The following is a 16,816-nucleotide window of genomic DNA, read 5'->3' on the forward strand; positions in this document are numbered from 1 at the left end:
AGGAATCCTGGTGACACAGGGAATATGCATTGGGCTGCTAACTGCAAGATCAGTAGTCTGAACCCACCAGATGGGAGAAAAATGAGGCTTTCTGTTCCTGTGACCATCCAGTGTTACTCTGTCCAGTACGGTTGCTGAGAGTCAGAACTGACTCGATGGCAGTGAGTTTATGGTACCTAGAGACAGGACATCAGACTGTCATTCATGAAGAGAGCAAAAGATCACTAAAAAGATAAGAAAGACAATATTAACCAAAGACAGTTATGCCCCAGGGGGATTATTGATAAAATGTTATTATAAAAATTATAATGTTTCTGAAAGGGAGTGAAAGTCAGATAAAAAACAAACAAAGAAAAAGCATTGAACCAGGAATGGATTTGGGGCTCGCACTAAATACTAGCTCCAACTAAGAACAATTAGTTGGACATCATGGCCCTATTCGATATTCACTCTCAAGAAGGGAACAAAGAAGATACAGGAGTGATAGCAAATAAATTAGATGGTGCCCAGCTCTCAGATAAAAATAATGTCTGGGGTCTTAAGGGTTTGTCTCCAAATAAGCAGCCTTCTAAGTGAGATGTCAATTAAGTCCAGATGGAAGAAGCACACCATTATCAGTCACTGAAGGATTGTAAATCATATAACCGGAAATCAAAGGAAGGATTCGTATCAGAGCCTAAATTGTGAGAATCCAGTTTGCAGAAGGTTATGGATGACAGTGGGAGGCCAAGATACATTTGTGGGAACAACATAGGAAATAGGTCTCCAGTGAGCTCCCTGTATCCATACGTGAGGGATGGAAGGAAAGCGGTTACCAAACAGAGTGCCCTGGAGAGATGAGCATAGAAGGTCAAAGGGAGAAACCTGACTTGAACAGTTAAAAGAGTTAAAAGTTTTGTCAGTTGATCCTTACTCTGATGCACGCTGGACCTGATCTGGTTTTCAACATTTTCTGTATTTTTGTTTTGTTTCATTTTTTGTTTTCTTTGTTCATATTAGAGTTTACCTCCAAGGTGTTATGCCATTGGGGTCACCCTCTTGAATTTGTGTTATATGTTTTCCGGTATATGAAACTTGGGATTGATGAACTTATAGGGATAGCAAGTAGAATAAGGGTTTCTGGGGAGGGGAGGATATGTGTGTGTGTGTGTGTACAGTAATTTTGGGGTGTAGGGTAAATAGGAGACAATGTCAAAGAGTCCAGGAAGAAAAAAGAAATTTGGAAACTGATTGTAGTAGCAATTGTATAATACTGTTTGACATGAATGAACTATGGAATTATATGATATATGTATTAACTCCGAATTAATATTCAATTTTTTAAATGACATGAAAGAAAAAAATCAAAGTGGATATCAGAAGAGACTGAAACGTGTTCTTCATTATACAGTTGTTAAAGCACATGGAAGAATGACATCAAAAAGTTGAATAGAAAATCTCAAAGTTCAAGACTGTAACAAAGCAAAATATTGTCATGAAATGTGAAAAGACCTAGAATTAGAACAGAGCAAGATATGACAAAATAATGATTTATAAATTATCAAGGGTTCATGAGGGACAGGGGAATGGGGAGGGAGGGGAAAAATGAGCACCTGATGCCAGGGGCTTGGGTGGAGGGAGAGCAAATGTTTTGAGAATGATGAGGGCAACAAATGTACAAATGTGCTTTACACAATTGATGTATGTTTGGATTGTGATAGGAGTTGTATGAGCCCCTAATAAAATGATATTTTAAAAAATGAGGGGTTGATACCAAGGACTCAAGTTGAAAGCATATGTTTTGAGAATGATGATGGCAACAAATGTACAAATGTGCTTGATACATGGATGTATATATAGATTGTGATAAGAGTTGTATGAGCCCCCAATAAAATGATTGAAAAAAAGAAAACCAAAAGGGAAGAATGCACTCAACATACCTGAAACTAAAAGAACTCAAGAAAAATGTCAAGTCTCAATTTGTAATCTTGAAAGATTCTATGTGCAATATATTCAATAATACAGGAAATAACAAGTGACAATGGAAAGACTACACAGACTTACTGTACCCAAAAGAACTAGTTGACAGTTCACCATTTCAGGAGGTAGCATATGAGCAAGAACTAATGGGGCAGAAAGAAGTTCAAGTTGCACTGAAGGCATCGGGCAAGAAGAATGCTCAAGGAATTGATGGAATACCAATGGGAATGTTTCAGCAAGCTGATGAAGAACAGGAAGCACTCACTTCTCTTTGCCAGGATATATGGAAGCAGTTACTTGGCCCAGTGACTGGAAGAAAGGCGAACTAACAGCATGCACACATTATAGAACAATATCCTTGTCACACTCAAGTAAAATTTTAATGAAGATGATCCAACAATGTTTGCAGCAGTTCATTTACAGAGAACTGCCAGAATTTCAGATCAGATTCAGAAGAAGATGTGGAACAAGGGATATCTTCTCTATGTCAGATGGATCTTGTCTAAAAGCAGAGATTATTAGAAATATATTTAATTGTATTTCACTGACTATGCAAAGGCATTCAATTGTATGTATCATCATAAATGATGCATAACCTTGAGATGAATGGGAACTTCAGAACACTTCATTGTGCTCATGAGGAACTTGTCCCTGGATCGAGAGGCAGTTGTCCTGGCAGCACAAGAGAATACTGCCTGGTTTAAAATCAAGAAAGGTGCATGTCAGCATTGTATCCTCTCACCACACTTGTTCAATCTGTATGTTGAGCAAATCACCTGAGACACTAGAGCAGCAGAAGAAAATGGCTGTGGGATTGCAGACAACAACACAACCTTGCTTGCTGAGAGTGAAGAGGACTTGAAACATTTGCTGATGAAGATCAAGGATTGCAGCCTGAGAACAGATTAAGATGTAATGTAAAGAAAACTCAGGTCCTCACAACTGGACCTACAGGCAGCATCATGATAAATGGAGAAAAGGTTGAAGTTGTCCAGGATTTTGTCTTGGCTCCACCGTCGATGCTCTTGGAAGCTGTAGTCAGGAGCTCAAAAGACATGCTGTACTAGTTAAATCTACTGCACAGGACCTCTTTAGAGTATTGAAAAGCACATAGTTTACTTTGAGGACTAACGTGAGCCTGACTCAAGTCATGGTATTGTCCATTGCCTCATAGGCATATAAAACTTGGACATTGAATAAGGAAAACCAAAGAAGAATCCATGGATTTGAGTGTGGTGCTGGAGAAGAATATTGAAAGTGCCACAGCCTACTACAGGGACCAACTGATCTATCTTCAAGTAGTATGGGTAGTGTTCCTTAGAGGCAAGGGTACTTTGGACATGTTGTTAGGAGAGACCAGTCCCTAGAGAAGAGCATCATGCTAAGTAAAGTGGAGGGGCAGTGAAAAAGTGGAAGCCGCTCAAGGACATGGAACAATTGTAAGGCCAGGGCAGGACCAGGAAGTAATTCTTTCTGTTGTGCATAGGTCTTATGGTTAGGAACCATCTTGATTTCACCTAACAAGAACAACAACAACAATAGGTGTTCAACTATAAATGGCGCTTGGCCCAGGAGGAAGTGAACATAGCATGGAGAGTAAGAACTGATGGTGATTCAAGAATGTGGACTTACTCATGTCCTAGCTTGTAAATATCTCAATCACATCATTTTACAGTTAGAGATTTTTCATCTTCAGTATTTTGACATGGAAATCCTTTCAGCCTTCAGTCTTTGGCCATGTGCCAATGATGAAGGTGAAAAATAGAGAGTAAGTAAGAGACTGGATGGCTTCTGAAATTTTTTCTTTGAGAACCCACGAAACACAATTTTCATATGTTGCCCTCCTTCTGCGATATGATACCACTTATGGGAAAAATCATGAGTATTAAAATCGAAGTCTTTGAAGTCCATTTGACCTAATTATTTGCTTAATCTCTTTAAGACCTGGTATTCTTAGCAGCAAAAAAGCATGATAGTAATATTTAGATCACGCATATTTTTTCTCTTGAGGATTCAATGAAGTATGAGGTAATGCTTATAAAGTATGTATTGTTGAGCTCAGCATGTAGGAACTTCTAAATCAATGCTAGGCACTTGAAAGTGTTAGCAGTATTGATATCCCAAGTAATTAGAATTCAACAAACATTGTGAAATGTATATTAGGTCAACATGTCAACCACAGCCACCCGCCTCAATCCCAGGAATCATGAAAGAACATACATTATCCACTTGAGACCCCTTTGTGCCCCCACCACAGTCAGCCAGCCTATTATTCCAATTCCAACTTTCATGGATAGTAAGCCATATGATTTTTCTTTACTTGGATATTATTAATGCTCTGACTGGAGTGTGAGTAGTACATCTTTAAAAGATTGCAACCAACTATTTATACACAAGTCACTATGAGAAAGATTGCATTGTGTTGTAATAAGAGAACTCTCTCAAGCAGAACTGAAGCGTTGTTTCCACAACACTGAGAGCCTAAACAAAGCAAGCTGGAAAAGCTGCTTCATGTTGTGTGAGCAGTTCACATTGTTTGCTCTTTTTGTGTGTGGTACTGTTTCACCACTGGCAACCAGTGTGGGGCCTTCACTTAGGAAAATATAGCTGTTGGCGGTTTAGACTCAATTTCATTCTCAAGCTGTCATAAATGATCACATGGGAAGATAATACTTGATGGGAATTTTGTTTTCCTCCTCTCCCTCCTCCTTTTTTTTTTCCTTTGAGGCAACTTGTTAGAAGTGCAGATAAGATTGATATCAATGGTATAAGGCAATGCTCAGAAAATGCACACACTTTAAAAAAATCTATTCAGCAAGCCAAAAGATAGAGGCAGTACTCTAATTGAATTAAACCTTTCAGTGGCTCATGCTTGCATCCTGCTAGTCTCGATGCCTTCGGACACAGGCTGGCGCCAGCACTTGCTATGAGGCACCTGGCACTTATGGCAACCTCATAGATTACAGGATGAAGTGAAATGTTGTCCAGTTTTGTACCATCGTCACGATTGTTTTTACTCCATAGCCCTTTGCAGTGGCCACGGTAAATGGTAGGTGTCTCCCCACCTAGCAAGCTCCCCTTCCAGCACTGTGTGGTTGTTCCGTGTTGTTGAGATGGTTCCCACAGAGACTGCCTCTGAACAACAGAATGAAAACTCAAGCTCCAGCGCCGCCATCCTCACGATTGTTGCTACAGTTCTGTCTGTTGTGGCAGCCACCGCATCCGTCCACCTCATCAAGGGTCTCTAGTTGATGCTGCACTAAATTGAATAATATTCGGTTGTGACCCTTAAGAGTGTTGTTGTCTGAATTTTCAGGTCTCTCTTCCCAGTCAGTTTTGGTTTAGAAGATCTGCTGAAACCCACTGATCATGGGTAGCCCTGTTGGTATTGAAAATACCAGTGGTGTATCTTCCAGCATCCTAACAATGTGGATGTCACAACATGACCGCTGGGGTGCCAAGTGACTGAGGACCTGGAGCAGGCAACACACAACATTCTGTTCAATATGCCACTCTATGGTTTTATTGGCACATTTTGTAATAAACAATGTATTCCACACATGTTTCATCTGAATTGAACCAGGACTTTAGACCTGAATTCTATTTAGAGAAGACAGTTTAAAGAGAAACCAAATCAGGAAAGTGTAGAAAATGAGACCTTATTGGTGCAGTCTTTTCAACTAATAATGTCTCAGGAACACAGAAGGAGAGAGGAGGGGATGTTCTAATTTAAAAGGGACTTAATAGACACACAAATAACACACAGAATGTAGAAGTGTTTTGAATTCAAGTTCTGTAAGCTTGTTTGGGAAACTAGAAATTAAATGTCAGCTGGGTATTCTTTATCATTCAGGAGTTATTGTAAGTTTTGGTAGGTGTGTAAGGTATTGTTAATGTGGGGGAAATGTCCTTATTGTTGTATTTAGAACTCCACATTGAAGTACATAAAGAGGAAATATTTTCTCTGTGATTTATTTTATACCACTTCAGCAAACACATGAAGCAAATATTGCAAAATGTTTAAAATGGTTAAATGTAGCCAAGAAGCATATAGGATTCATTATACTATGCTCTACTTCTCTATAAGTTTGAGAATTTTCTCAATAAAAAGTTTAGAAAAGACTGGATCCTTGCCTCCCAGCAGGATCTTGTGGAATCCTGTCTCCGCAGCCTGGTTTTCCTTGCTCTCCAGCTTCACGCACCGCAATGAACGGGCAGCCCCCCAGCTTCCGCAAGGTGGACACCTTCCTCTACACCTCAGAGTCCGTGGGGGAAGGCCACCCAGATAAGATTTGTGACCAGATCAGTGACGCTGTGCTTGATGCCCACCTTCAGCAGGACCCTGAGGCCAAAGTGGCTTGTGAAACTTCCACTGAAGCTGGAATGATTCGTCTTGCTGGAGAAATTACATCGAGGGCTGCTGTTGACTACCAGAAAGTAGTTTGTGAAACCGTGAAGCACATTGGCTATGATGATTCTTCCAAAGGATTTGACTACAAGACTTGTGATGTTCAAGTGGCTTTGAAGGAACAGTCACCAGATATTGCTCAAGGTGTTCACCGGAACCAGAAGGAGACTGGTACAGGAGACTACCAGGGCACGCTGATTGGTTATGCCACTGATGAAACTGAGGAATGTATGCCTTTAACCATTGTCTTAGCACACAAGCTCAATGCCGAACCTGCTGAACTGCGTCGCAATGGCACCTTACCTTGGTCACGCCCAGATTCTAGAACTCAAGTGACTGTGCGGTACATGAAGGATGGAGATGCTGTGCTGCCCAGCAGAGTGCACACAATTGTGATCTCAGTTCAGCATGATGAAGGCGTTGGTCTGGATGAGATGAGGGAGGCCCTGAAGGAGAAAGTCATTAAAGCCGTCATTCCTGCAAAGTATCTTGAGGACACGATCCACCACCTACAGCCGAATGGCAGATTTGTTACTGGGGGGCCTCAGGGTGATGCTGGTTTGACTGGCTGGAAGATGGCTGTGGACACTTATGGAGGCTGGAAAACTCACGGAAGAGGCACCTTTTCAGGAAAGGATTATACCAAGGTGGACCGCTCAGCTGCTTATGCTGCCCGTCGGGTGGCAAAATCCCTCGTGAAAGGAGGCCTGTGCAGAAGGGTTTACGTGGAGGTCTTTTATGCTATTGGACCTACTCTCCCAGTGTCGATTTCAATTTCCCATTATGGCACCTCTCAGAAGAGTGAGATAGAGCTAGTAGAGATTGTGAAGGAGAACTTTGACCTCTGCCCTGGAGTCATTGTCAGAGATCTATCTGGGTCTGAAGAAGCCAATTTATCAGAGGACTGCAGCCTATGGCTACTTTGGCAGGGAAGGCTTCCCCTGGGAAGTGCCCCAAAAGCTCAAATATTAAAAAGTGTATTAGCCTTGCCCCCCTACCCCCTAGACTTGTTGGCATGGGATACAGAGAAGCCCTCAGCTCTGAGGGTAAGGCCCTACTTCCTATGTTTCTCCGGTTCTCTTTCAGCAACTCCTCAAGTCCCTGTCCCTCTGTCATCAGTGATGTGAATTGTAGCTATGTTGGAGTGTGGGAAACAGAAGATTTCTCCCAAGTTGTCTCCCCCAAATATATACCAAACTTAGCTCCTGGAGAATGACTATGCCCTTGGAGGTCATCAGAAGTCCATCGGGGGTTATTCTCCCTAAAAGCTATCAGCCTTCTAGAACAAGCAGTCACCACTGTGTATCCCACAACCAGTAGGGCCTACTCCCTTTTGATAAGGATAGTAGTTGTCTCCTTGTAGGAGACCCCAGAGAAGTTTTGCCCATCTATGGGTGACCAGGGTTAGGCCTCCATCATGAATCTAGGGTCTGTCCATCTTGTCACATGTATACCTCTAGTCCCTCCCATTCCTATGTGCACACCCCTAGCTCATTCCCTTCCTGTTATGCCTAAGCCCATTGTACACCCCCTTCCTATAATGTGTTTGCCTATTGTACTGCCCCTACCTGCGATGTGTGGTTTCCTGCAATAACCCCCCCGAAGTAGATGTACCCCTTGGTTAGCAATAAACGGGGTCCTCGAGCATCCTGCTGGGTTCCTGCCTCACCTCCCTCCGCCCATGCTGTGCGTGGACCTGGCTCATAAGATGGTGGCCATCCAGGAGGTGAGCATGCTACCATGACATGTGTCTGACTCCATTATTTCAACAACAACAACAAAAAGTTTAGAAAAAAGGTCTTCATTGTAGTTTTTTTTTTTTAAAAATGGAGAAGATTATTTAAGATATTTTCTAAAATGAGAGACCCAAAGTGCCTAACAATGAAGAGTGTTGGAAGTAAAATAATCAAAGGTCAACAGTACGAAATTCATCACCAGACATACCCTCAAACACACGGTTAAATATGTAGAGTCAATGGCCTTTTCCTTTTTAAAAGAGGATTTTCCATTTATGAACATGTTTGTTGATGCATTTTCTAGGTGTGGGGACTCAGAAGATGAAAATGACATGCTCCTTTGAAGAAGAAAAACCCCAGAGAGGTTCTGATGCTTGGCTTGGCGATTTTGTCGAGAGAATTGTTGTGGTGAGGTGGGAACAATGCAACCTTTTCCTTGGTGTGGCAGTGGAGTTGGCTCCTTATTATAGTAATCACTAGTGAGCTGTCTTCATAGACTGAGCTTCTGATTTCTACTCTAAAAAGTGGGATAATTAAGCTTTACTGTAAATAGCGTTTAGCACAGTGACGAATTAAGTTGAATTATTGCTATCTGTATTGCTATTATTTTTAGTAGTAGCCCCTTTAAAACTGTGGGACAAGGAATTCCAACATGTGTCTGTCAGTTTCCCCTCATTTGCTGACTTCTGTGTTGTGGTGATGCCGGAAGTTCTCTCCCCCTGCCCCCCACCCCGTCTTCCAGAAACAGCAGACTCAATCATGGTAGACAGGTTATCGATGGAGCTTCCGGGGACTAAGATAAAGTATGAAGAAAGGGCTGGCAATGTACTTCTGAAAATGAAAACCTCACGGATTGTAAAAGAACATTGTCCTATTTGCTTGCTGTAGGCATGTCATCAGGCGGGGTCAGTCACTTCATGCTTAATGAAGTGGAGGGAGAGCAAGAGTGAAAGAGACCCTTGGTAAGAGGGACAGACACAGCCACAAGGATGGACTCAAACATTCTGGCCATCATGAGGAGAAGCAGAGGTGGCAACATTTGGATCTGTCATTCTTAGCTTGTCCTGAGCTAGAGTTCAGTCAACTTTCTATCTTATTCTCTGTCACCTAGCCCTCTGTATCTACATCTTCGACCAGCGTAGAAGATGAGCTTGCTTTCAGACACGGCATGATCACTATCACTAACGAGGTGAAATCTGAATGGAGAGTTGATGAATATAGAGGATTCCAAGGAATAAAGATGGCAGCAGGGGGGCGGGGCAATCCGTGTGGCAGAACAACGCAAGGGTGGAGCCAAGAGCACACAGGACACATTCAGAAAACAGCAAGTGGTTCAGTTTAATTTGAATATCGCCTTCCTGGAGTGGAGTAATGAACAAGCAGGTTGGGACATGGCTATTAAAGCTTTTAATTGGCAATCTAAGTAATTTAGATTTCAGCTCGGCTGAGCCCAGTGCGCATGGTTGCAGCACAGCTTCCATGAAGGATGGGGGTGGGCTGTGTATGAGGTGCGTTGTCTGGAATCAAACCCAGTTTTGCTGAATGGAAGGTGTGACTTCCACCACAGGACAACTGAGTTCCATGGATTCTCTCAAATCTAAAATTAGATCATTCTCACTTGTTAGGATTTCAAGACATAGTTTTAAGCTACATTCAGAAAGTGTAATAATTTCCTCTGGGACCCTGAAACAGCAGTGCTTAGCCAAGCTTTCCGTCTGCTTGGAACATAGAGTGTAGGCCAGGTGACCTCTGGATGCTCTTTATAGTTCTATGATTCCATAATTAGCTCAGGCTTCAAATCACATTCTGGAGAACAGCAAATAATTCTTACTACTAAGACACAATGGAAACTTAGAACGGAAATTACACATTTTCAATAAAGTGTTATAATAAAGATAGAGACTGGAGACTCCTAAGAACAAAGAGCTAAATGTCTTGGTTGGCCACGCATGCCAGGCAAAGCTCGAGTCTGCATTGATTCATCATGCAGAACTGGTGATTGCTTTTTATAAGTTTTAATTATAAAGCTGACAGCAAGTGTAACAATGAAAAGGACATTTTTACGTTAATAGGGAATCAGTGGTTCATAACAATAGGCGCTTCCGACTCGAAGTTCTGTATCTGCTCAGCTGAGATGGGTGCCTGGTTTAGGTTTCTGCATTGAGCTTCTTTCAGAAACCTCTTCATTTGTACTGTAGATAGGAATGCACTCCTGCGTTGCCTGTGCTTTTGACAGCAATAAGAGACCAATGCTATTTGAAAAAAGTACCTGGATAGGAAGAGCTTTTAAACCAATGAACATTTGTCTTAAGATCCAACCCTTCCGAAGAATAGTTACTTGGTCAATTTTGTTTATCAGATGTCTCAAGTATGTGACAGAGAGCGATTATCATAAATTATTTAGGATACAGTTATTGTTTTCTTAAAAGTTATATTTCTCACAGGAATAGGCTTGTGATCTGAAATGTATATTGCTGCTGTTAGATGTCTTCAAGTTGTTTCTGCCTGAGAGTGACCTGATGTACAAAAGAATGACACCCTGCCTGGTTTTGTTCCACCCTCAAACTACTTGTTAAGTTTGAGTCCTTTGAAGTCACTGGACCAATTTATCTCCATGAGAGTCTTCCTCTTTTTCACTGATTTTCTGCTTTGCTCAGCTTGATGTCATTGTCCAGAGAATGGTCTCTCCTGAGAACATGACAGGCATGTGAGCGAGTCTTACCATCCTCATGTTAAGGATCAGTCTGGCGCTGCTCTTTCCAAGAAAGACTCGCTCTTCTCAGAGTCCATGCTTTATTACATATTCTTTGCCAATACCTTAATTGGATGACACCAACTCCTCTTTGGTTTTCCTTATTCATTGTCCAGCTGTTGCTCATATAAATCATGAAGTACATTAATTAATAAAATGTCTCCAGGTAATAGATGCCCTTCTAAAAGTTGTCCTATGATCAGATAAGTTAAGGATATATATATATATAGCCTTTCTGTAGGTCTTGTCAGTTTCTATAAAACTCTGTGACCCAGAGTGGTACAAACAATTTGCTTTCAGCTACTAACTGAAAAGGGATTGGTTTGAATCCACTCAGCCACCCCATGGAGAAAGGCCTGGTGATCCACTTCTGTAAACTTATAACCAGGAATACTCGGTTGGCCTCTCGCTGTTCTACTCAAAAGCACATGCCATCTCCAAGAGTCAGGATTGCCTGCACCGCAATGGTGTGATTTTGGTTTGGGGAAAAGGATGGAATAAGCAGCATTTTCATCATTATTTTGGTATTGTTCAGTTTTTTCTATGGGATTATTCGGAATGACTAACATTTTGGGGTAAGCATTAATTTTCCGCCCTGTTATTCTTCAGATGGGAAAACTGAGGCTCAGAAATGGAAACTAACCTGGAAGTGGCTGGATTAGATCATTACTCAGTTCCCTCTCCCCAAAGTTTTGGAGTTGCTCCCCTCTAATATCTCCCAGTTCACATGGTTCCCAGGTGGCTCAGCCATTTGTGGATGGAGAGAACCAGCTCCTTGCTACCGTGTATTAGGCCATCAGTGTGCTCCAGATCCAGACTGGTCCAATCAAAGTCCTTCCCAAGGACATTTCACATGAATATAAGAAATTCCATTTCTATCACTTTGAGTCTAGGTGTTGGAGGTATAAGCTATAAGGGATCTTTTTTTTTTTAGACTTTGTAACCAAGGAAGCCAAAGAGGCCTCTCTGGAAAAAGAAAAGAAAGGAACTTCAACACAGAGAAAATCCAGGCAGGCTGGGAGCCCTGAAGGGTCTGTGATGTGTTCTTGGGGCCCACATGTATCCCTCTCTTGGAGGTCACGAGGCAACCCGGGGTGGCATACACAACTCACAGGATCAGATGTTAACACATCGGCGACTCCAGTTCACCCAGAGCATCTAGAAGGCCTGGGACCCAAAGAGTCAGCCATTACGAACCCCATGGCGCCTGATTCTACACACGCGACGTTGTCATGGGTCAGAAGAGGCTCTGTAACCATTGTGTTTTGATATGTGGGGCTTTCTGTTTTCAATTCTATGAGTATTCCTTATAATAAACTTGTAGTGGCTTTACATTTCTCTTAAATCTTTACATTACTTTAAATCTTTTCTGTTTTGCTATGCAACAGAGGTATGATGGTTACAAAATACACATTAATGGCAGAATAAGATCTAGATGTAGGCCACTTAACATTCTGTTTGCAGCCTTTCAATGACAAGGCTTATACAATTCTTGAATAACGCTTTCCAAAGATTTTCTAATAGCACATGGGAGAAAAGTTCAAATTAGGAAATTAAAATTAATCATCCATTTTTCATAATAATAACCTTAAAAACTATCCATGCTTGTGCTAATCCATTTATCCATTTTTATTTTATGTAGAAATGTATAGAGAAAATGACAAAAATACAGACTTTTGAATTATTAACATGAACAAATGTTAATATTTGTAGAACATGCTTAAAACATATTCAATTTTAAAGAAATAAAGCAATACAGTTAGATTTCTATGTGCCCCACTTCTGTCTCAATCCCCTTCACACTATGCACAAAGACAGCTCTTAATATGACATTGGTGTGTATCTAAACTGTGTTGTTAACTTTAATAGCATCCAACTTTCTGTTCAATATATATGTGTATTCTAAAATATATCTAAATGGGATCATAATATTCATAGGACTATGCAATTTCCTTTTCATACTTAGTATTGTGCTTACACATGTATTGTTTGATTTCATTTTTTATTGGGCAATAATTGACGTTGTTCTATAAACAGTGTCATTGATGTGAGGCACATTTTGTCAGTTTGCTGCAGTCTTTGTGTTTATCCTTTATAATGCCTGTATAATCTCTCACTGAAATGACACGTCAAAGTTGGCTTTCCTATGCCTCTACAGTTTAAATAAGTATCATATCTTGTGGCAATTGTAAATACATACGGAAAGAAGGAAGCAAAGGATAAAAGTTAGGATCTTTTATCTGAAATGATGAGAAAGCCTCATTCACAGTGACTTTTAAAAATTCACCCAAATCTCTGCCGCTGAGTTGCCTCTACCTCCCAGTGACCTGCAGACAGTGCAGGACTACCCTTTGGGTTTTGAGATGATAAATCTTTACAGGAATAGCAGCCCTTGTCTTTCAGGAACCCAGGCACTAGCTGGGACTAGCTGGTTTCCCGTTGCTCACCTTGAAGTTAGCGGCTCCTTGCTGAACCGGCTATGCCCCAGGCACTTTAACCGGCTTTAGTCATAAGGCTATTTGCTGTTGACAGATTCCATCAAATGCCTGTGTGGTTGTTCAATGGTGCTTTATCTCAGATCCTCGTGGTTTTCTCTGCAAGGTCACAAGATGTCTGCAGCTACTGCATGTGTCGCATCATCACAGATCGCCCCACAGATCAGATGGCAGGGAGCTGGGATAATAAAGAACTTTGTCTGCGTGGCTTTCCCTTTCCAAGGAGAGCGAGCTACCCCATCAGGCTTCATCTTATCGGTTGACACACAGAATCATGCCCAATTCTAGATAAAGCTCTTCAAAGCACACCAGGATAATCATGAGTGACGTGAACAAACATTATTCTCCTTTAGGGCTGCATACATTGTCCCCTAAACCACACAGGATTTTGGCTGGAAAAGGAAGAGGTAATGGTGGCCAAGTAAGCAATCAATACTTTCTAGTGCACAGGTCAGAAACCTTATCACTTAATTTTTTTGCTGGCACTCTATTCCCCAAAATGAGTTTATTACAGTTGATGGCAAATATGTTTAAGACTTTGTTATGTACCATATATACTCAAATATAAGCCGACCCGAGTAAAAGCCGCGGTAGCTAATTATTACCCGGGGAACCATAAAAACTGATTGACTCGAGTATAAGCCTAGGGTGGGAAATGCAGGATGTGAATTAGCACAGAGACCAGAGGGGAGAGACGGAGCACAGCCACAGACACATCCTTACCAGTTCAGCTGCCGGCATAAGTAAATCACTACGGGTACTTCTGCGAATTGGAGCCGTCCATGTCATAGGATGGCTCTGATTGGTTAGATGTGAGTAAACAAACATTCAAAGCCCCGCAGTGTCAGCGGGGCTTTGAATAAACAGCAGAGGAATGCCAATCACCCATGATATTTTACACCTCGCTGGGGTACCACTGACCAGTGTATAAGCCAAACCCCAGTTTTTCAGCACATTTTTTGTGCTGAAAAACTCGGCGTATACATGAGTATATATGGTATTTCCCAAATATTTTCTTAAAAGATTCATACAATTTGAACTGTCTCTAGGAATGATTTAGGCTATGTCTCCTTCATAAAATCAAAGACACAAAGAAATAATTAGTTCAATGGACTAATGGACCATGTGGACTTCAGTCGCCCTAACCCTGAGATCAGAAGAACAAGATGGTGCCTGGGTACCATTACCACATGCTCAGTAAGGTATCCTGCTAGAAGGCCTTGGATAGAGTCAGAGAAAAATGCACAACAAAACCCCCAATCATAGAACAGACAAGGCTTCGAGGTTGGATAGACACTAATGGAACCCCTTAAATGATGGCCCTTAGTTATCCTTCAGGACTGGAACTAAACTCATGCCTGTGACTCCATTTTCAGGCAATAGTAGACAGGCCTATACACGGAGCAGTAACGTTCATGAGGTATGCACTCCTTAGAAAAATATACCACTTGAGATCAAAAGGGTAACATTTACCTAAGACAATGTTCAGAGGGTTCACCAAAAAGAAACAAAACCAAAAAACAAATGATGCCATAGCAACTCAGAGGGACCCTATAGGACAGAGCAAAACCCCTGCTCTGCGTTGCCAAGGCATCAAGCATTTACTGGAGCAGACACCTTCATCTTGTGGAAGGGCTCAGAAAGAAGCCATGGAAAGAAGTGAGGGAGGAAGTGGAATAAGTGATGCTACCTCAAGGGAATTGACATGAAATAAAATGTGCATGGATTACTGAATGGGAAACCTGCCCTGATGTAAATTTCTTCACCCCATTCACACACAAGAAACTTTATGTGCTTATTTCATTAAGTAAAACATGTTACTTATTATCGCTTGAATTTTTATTATTTTGATTAAAAATATTCATTTGCCTACCTCATATTTATCTTAAATTACATCTTTATTACTACTCTTTTTTCCCTTTCCCTATTTTCCTATTTATGGCATTTTTTACCAACTGGGTAAGCTGTTTTTCTTTTAATTTAAATGCCATTACTTTTTGCTACAAAAATAATGTTTACTTTTCCTTCATCTTAACCACTTTTGACCTTTTAAAAATAATTTATTTTTGTATTTTAATCCTCTTAGTTTTGGTAAATACTTTGTCTTTTTCTATAATTCAACTTTAATCTGCTTAAAATTTGTAATGGAGTAAACCACATTTTCTTAGTATAATTTATTAAAGAGTAACTTTCTCCCATTGTTTTGATATGTTTATTTTATTAGATTTATTAGATTTTCTTCCTGATTTCTTCCTTTCATTTCCACGAATCTCATGTAGTGGCAGAAATCTCAATTTATATAAATATTTATAAGACAGATAGATAAGGGAAGATAGACATTTAAAAAATTTTTCTACTGCATTTGTTATATTATATTTTAAGTGTAGTCTATTCTTTTCTTCCTAGAATATGTTGTACTAGATATAAAATTATAGTTTAAAATTTTGTTCAGTTCTTCTGAGTACCCTGGTGGTACCTATTACAAATTTAATGATGTAGATTTTCCAGATCATGTCTTGGTTCATCTTAGGTGTAAGGGGAGCAGACTGATCAGCCCTTTTTTCTTAAATCCAAACCTATTGTCTCAAGTCAATTCAGACTCACAGTGATCTTATAGGACAGAGTAGAATTGCTCCATAAAGTATATAAAAGGTTATCATACCTTTCTCCTGGGGAACACTGGATGGGTTTGAACTAATAACCTGCCTGTGAAGAGCTGAGTGCTTTAACAACTGCACCACCAGGGATCCTGCTTTCTTGAGTTGTTAGATACCATCAAGTCAGTCCCAACTCATAGCAACCTTATGCACAACAATATGAAACTGTCCGGTCCAGCAACATCTCCACAATCACTCCTGTGTTTGAGCCTATTGTTGCTCCCACTGTGGAAATGCATCTCATTGCAGGTTTTCTTCTTTTTCACAGATACTTTATTTTACAAATCATGACGTCTGTCCACAGGGACTGGTCCCTCCTGATAACATGTCCACAGTACACAAAAGGCAGTCTCACCGTCCTCACTTCTAAGAAACATTTTGACTACGCTTCATGCAAGACATATTTATTTGCTATTTCTTATGCTGGCAATCCATGGTGTATTTGTATTCTTTGCCAACACCATAACTTAAATGCATTCACTTTTCTTCCGTCTTCTTTAAACGCTGTCCGGCTTCCTAGACCAGGAGCTGAAAACGGACGCAGGGAAAGGGAGAAGGAGAAGTAGAACTCCCTAAACCAAACCCAGCCAACCTATGACCATCCTTCAATTTCTCTGACCCCACAGGACAGAGAACTGTCACATAAGACTTCTGATATTGCAGAGCTTTAAGTAGACTGCTACGCCTGTTTTCCGTAGAGTTTCTCCTGATTTTAAGCTTCTGACCTTTTGTCAGTTGAATGCTTAACCACTGTTCCATTCCAGAAGGGTACAATATGATTGAGCCCTCCAACCTCAAACTCATGGCCA

The 16,816-nt window shown here is 40.8% G+C and overlaps 1 protein-coding gene across 1 annotated transcript; it reads left to right on the forward strand.

Annotated features, from left to right (window-relative positions):
* Window positions 1-2,561: 2,561 nt before the first annotated feature.
* On the forward strand, window positions 2,562-7,339 carry LOC142448855 (S-adenosylmethionine synthase-like). Its single transcript, XM_075550696.1, is given in 3 exon segments — window positions 2,562-2,606; window positions 6,196-7,242; window positions 7,244-7,339. Coding segments are annotated over 3 exon segments (1,188 nt in total).
* Window positions 7,340-16,816: the final 9,477 nt, after the last annotated feature.

Source organism: Tenrec ecaudatus, chromosome 5 (assembly GCF_050624435.1).
Source record: "Tenrec ecaudatus isolate mTenEca1 chromosome 5, mTenEca1.hap1, whole genome shotgun sequence".
Lineage (NCBI taxonomy): Eukaryota > Metazoa > Chordata > Mammalia > Afrosoricida > Tenrecidae > Tenrec > Tenrec ecaudatus.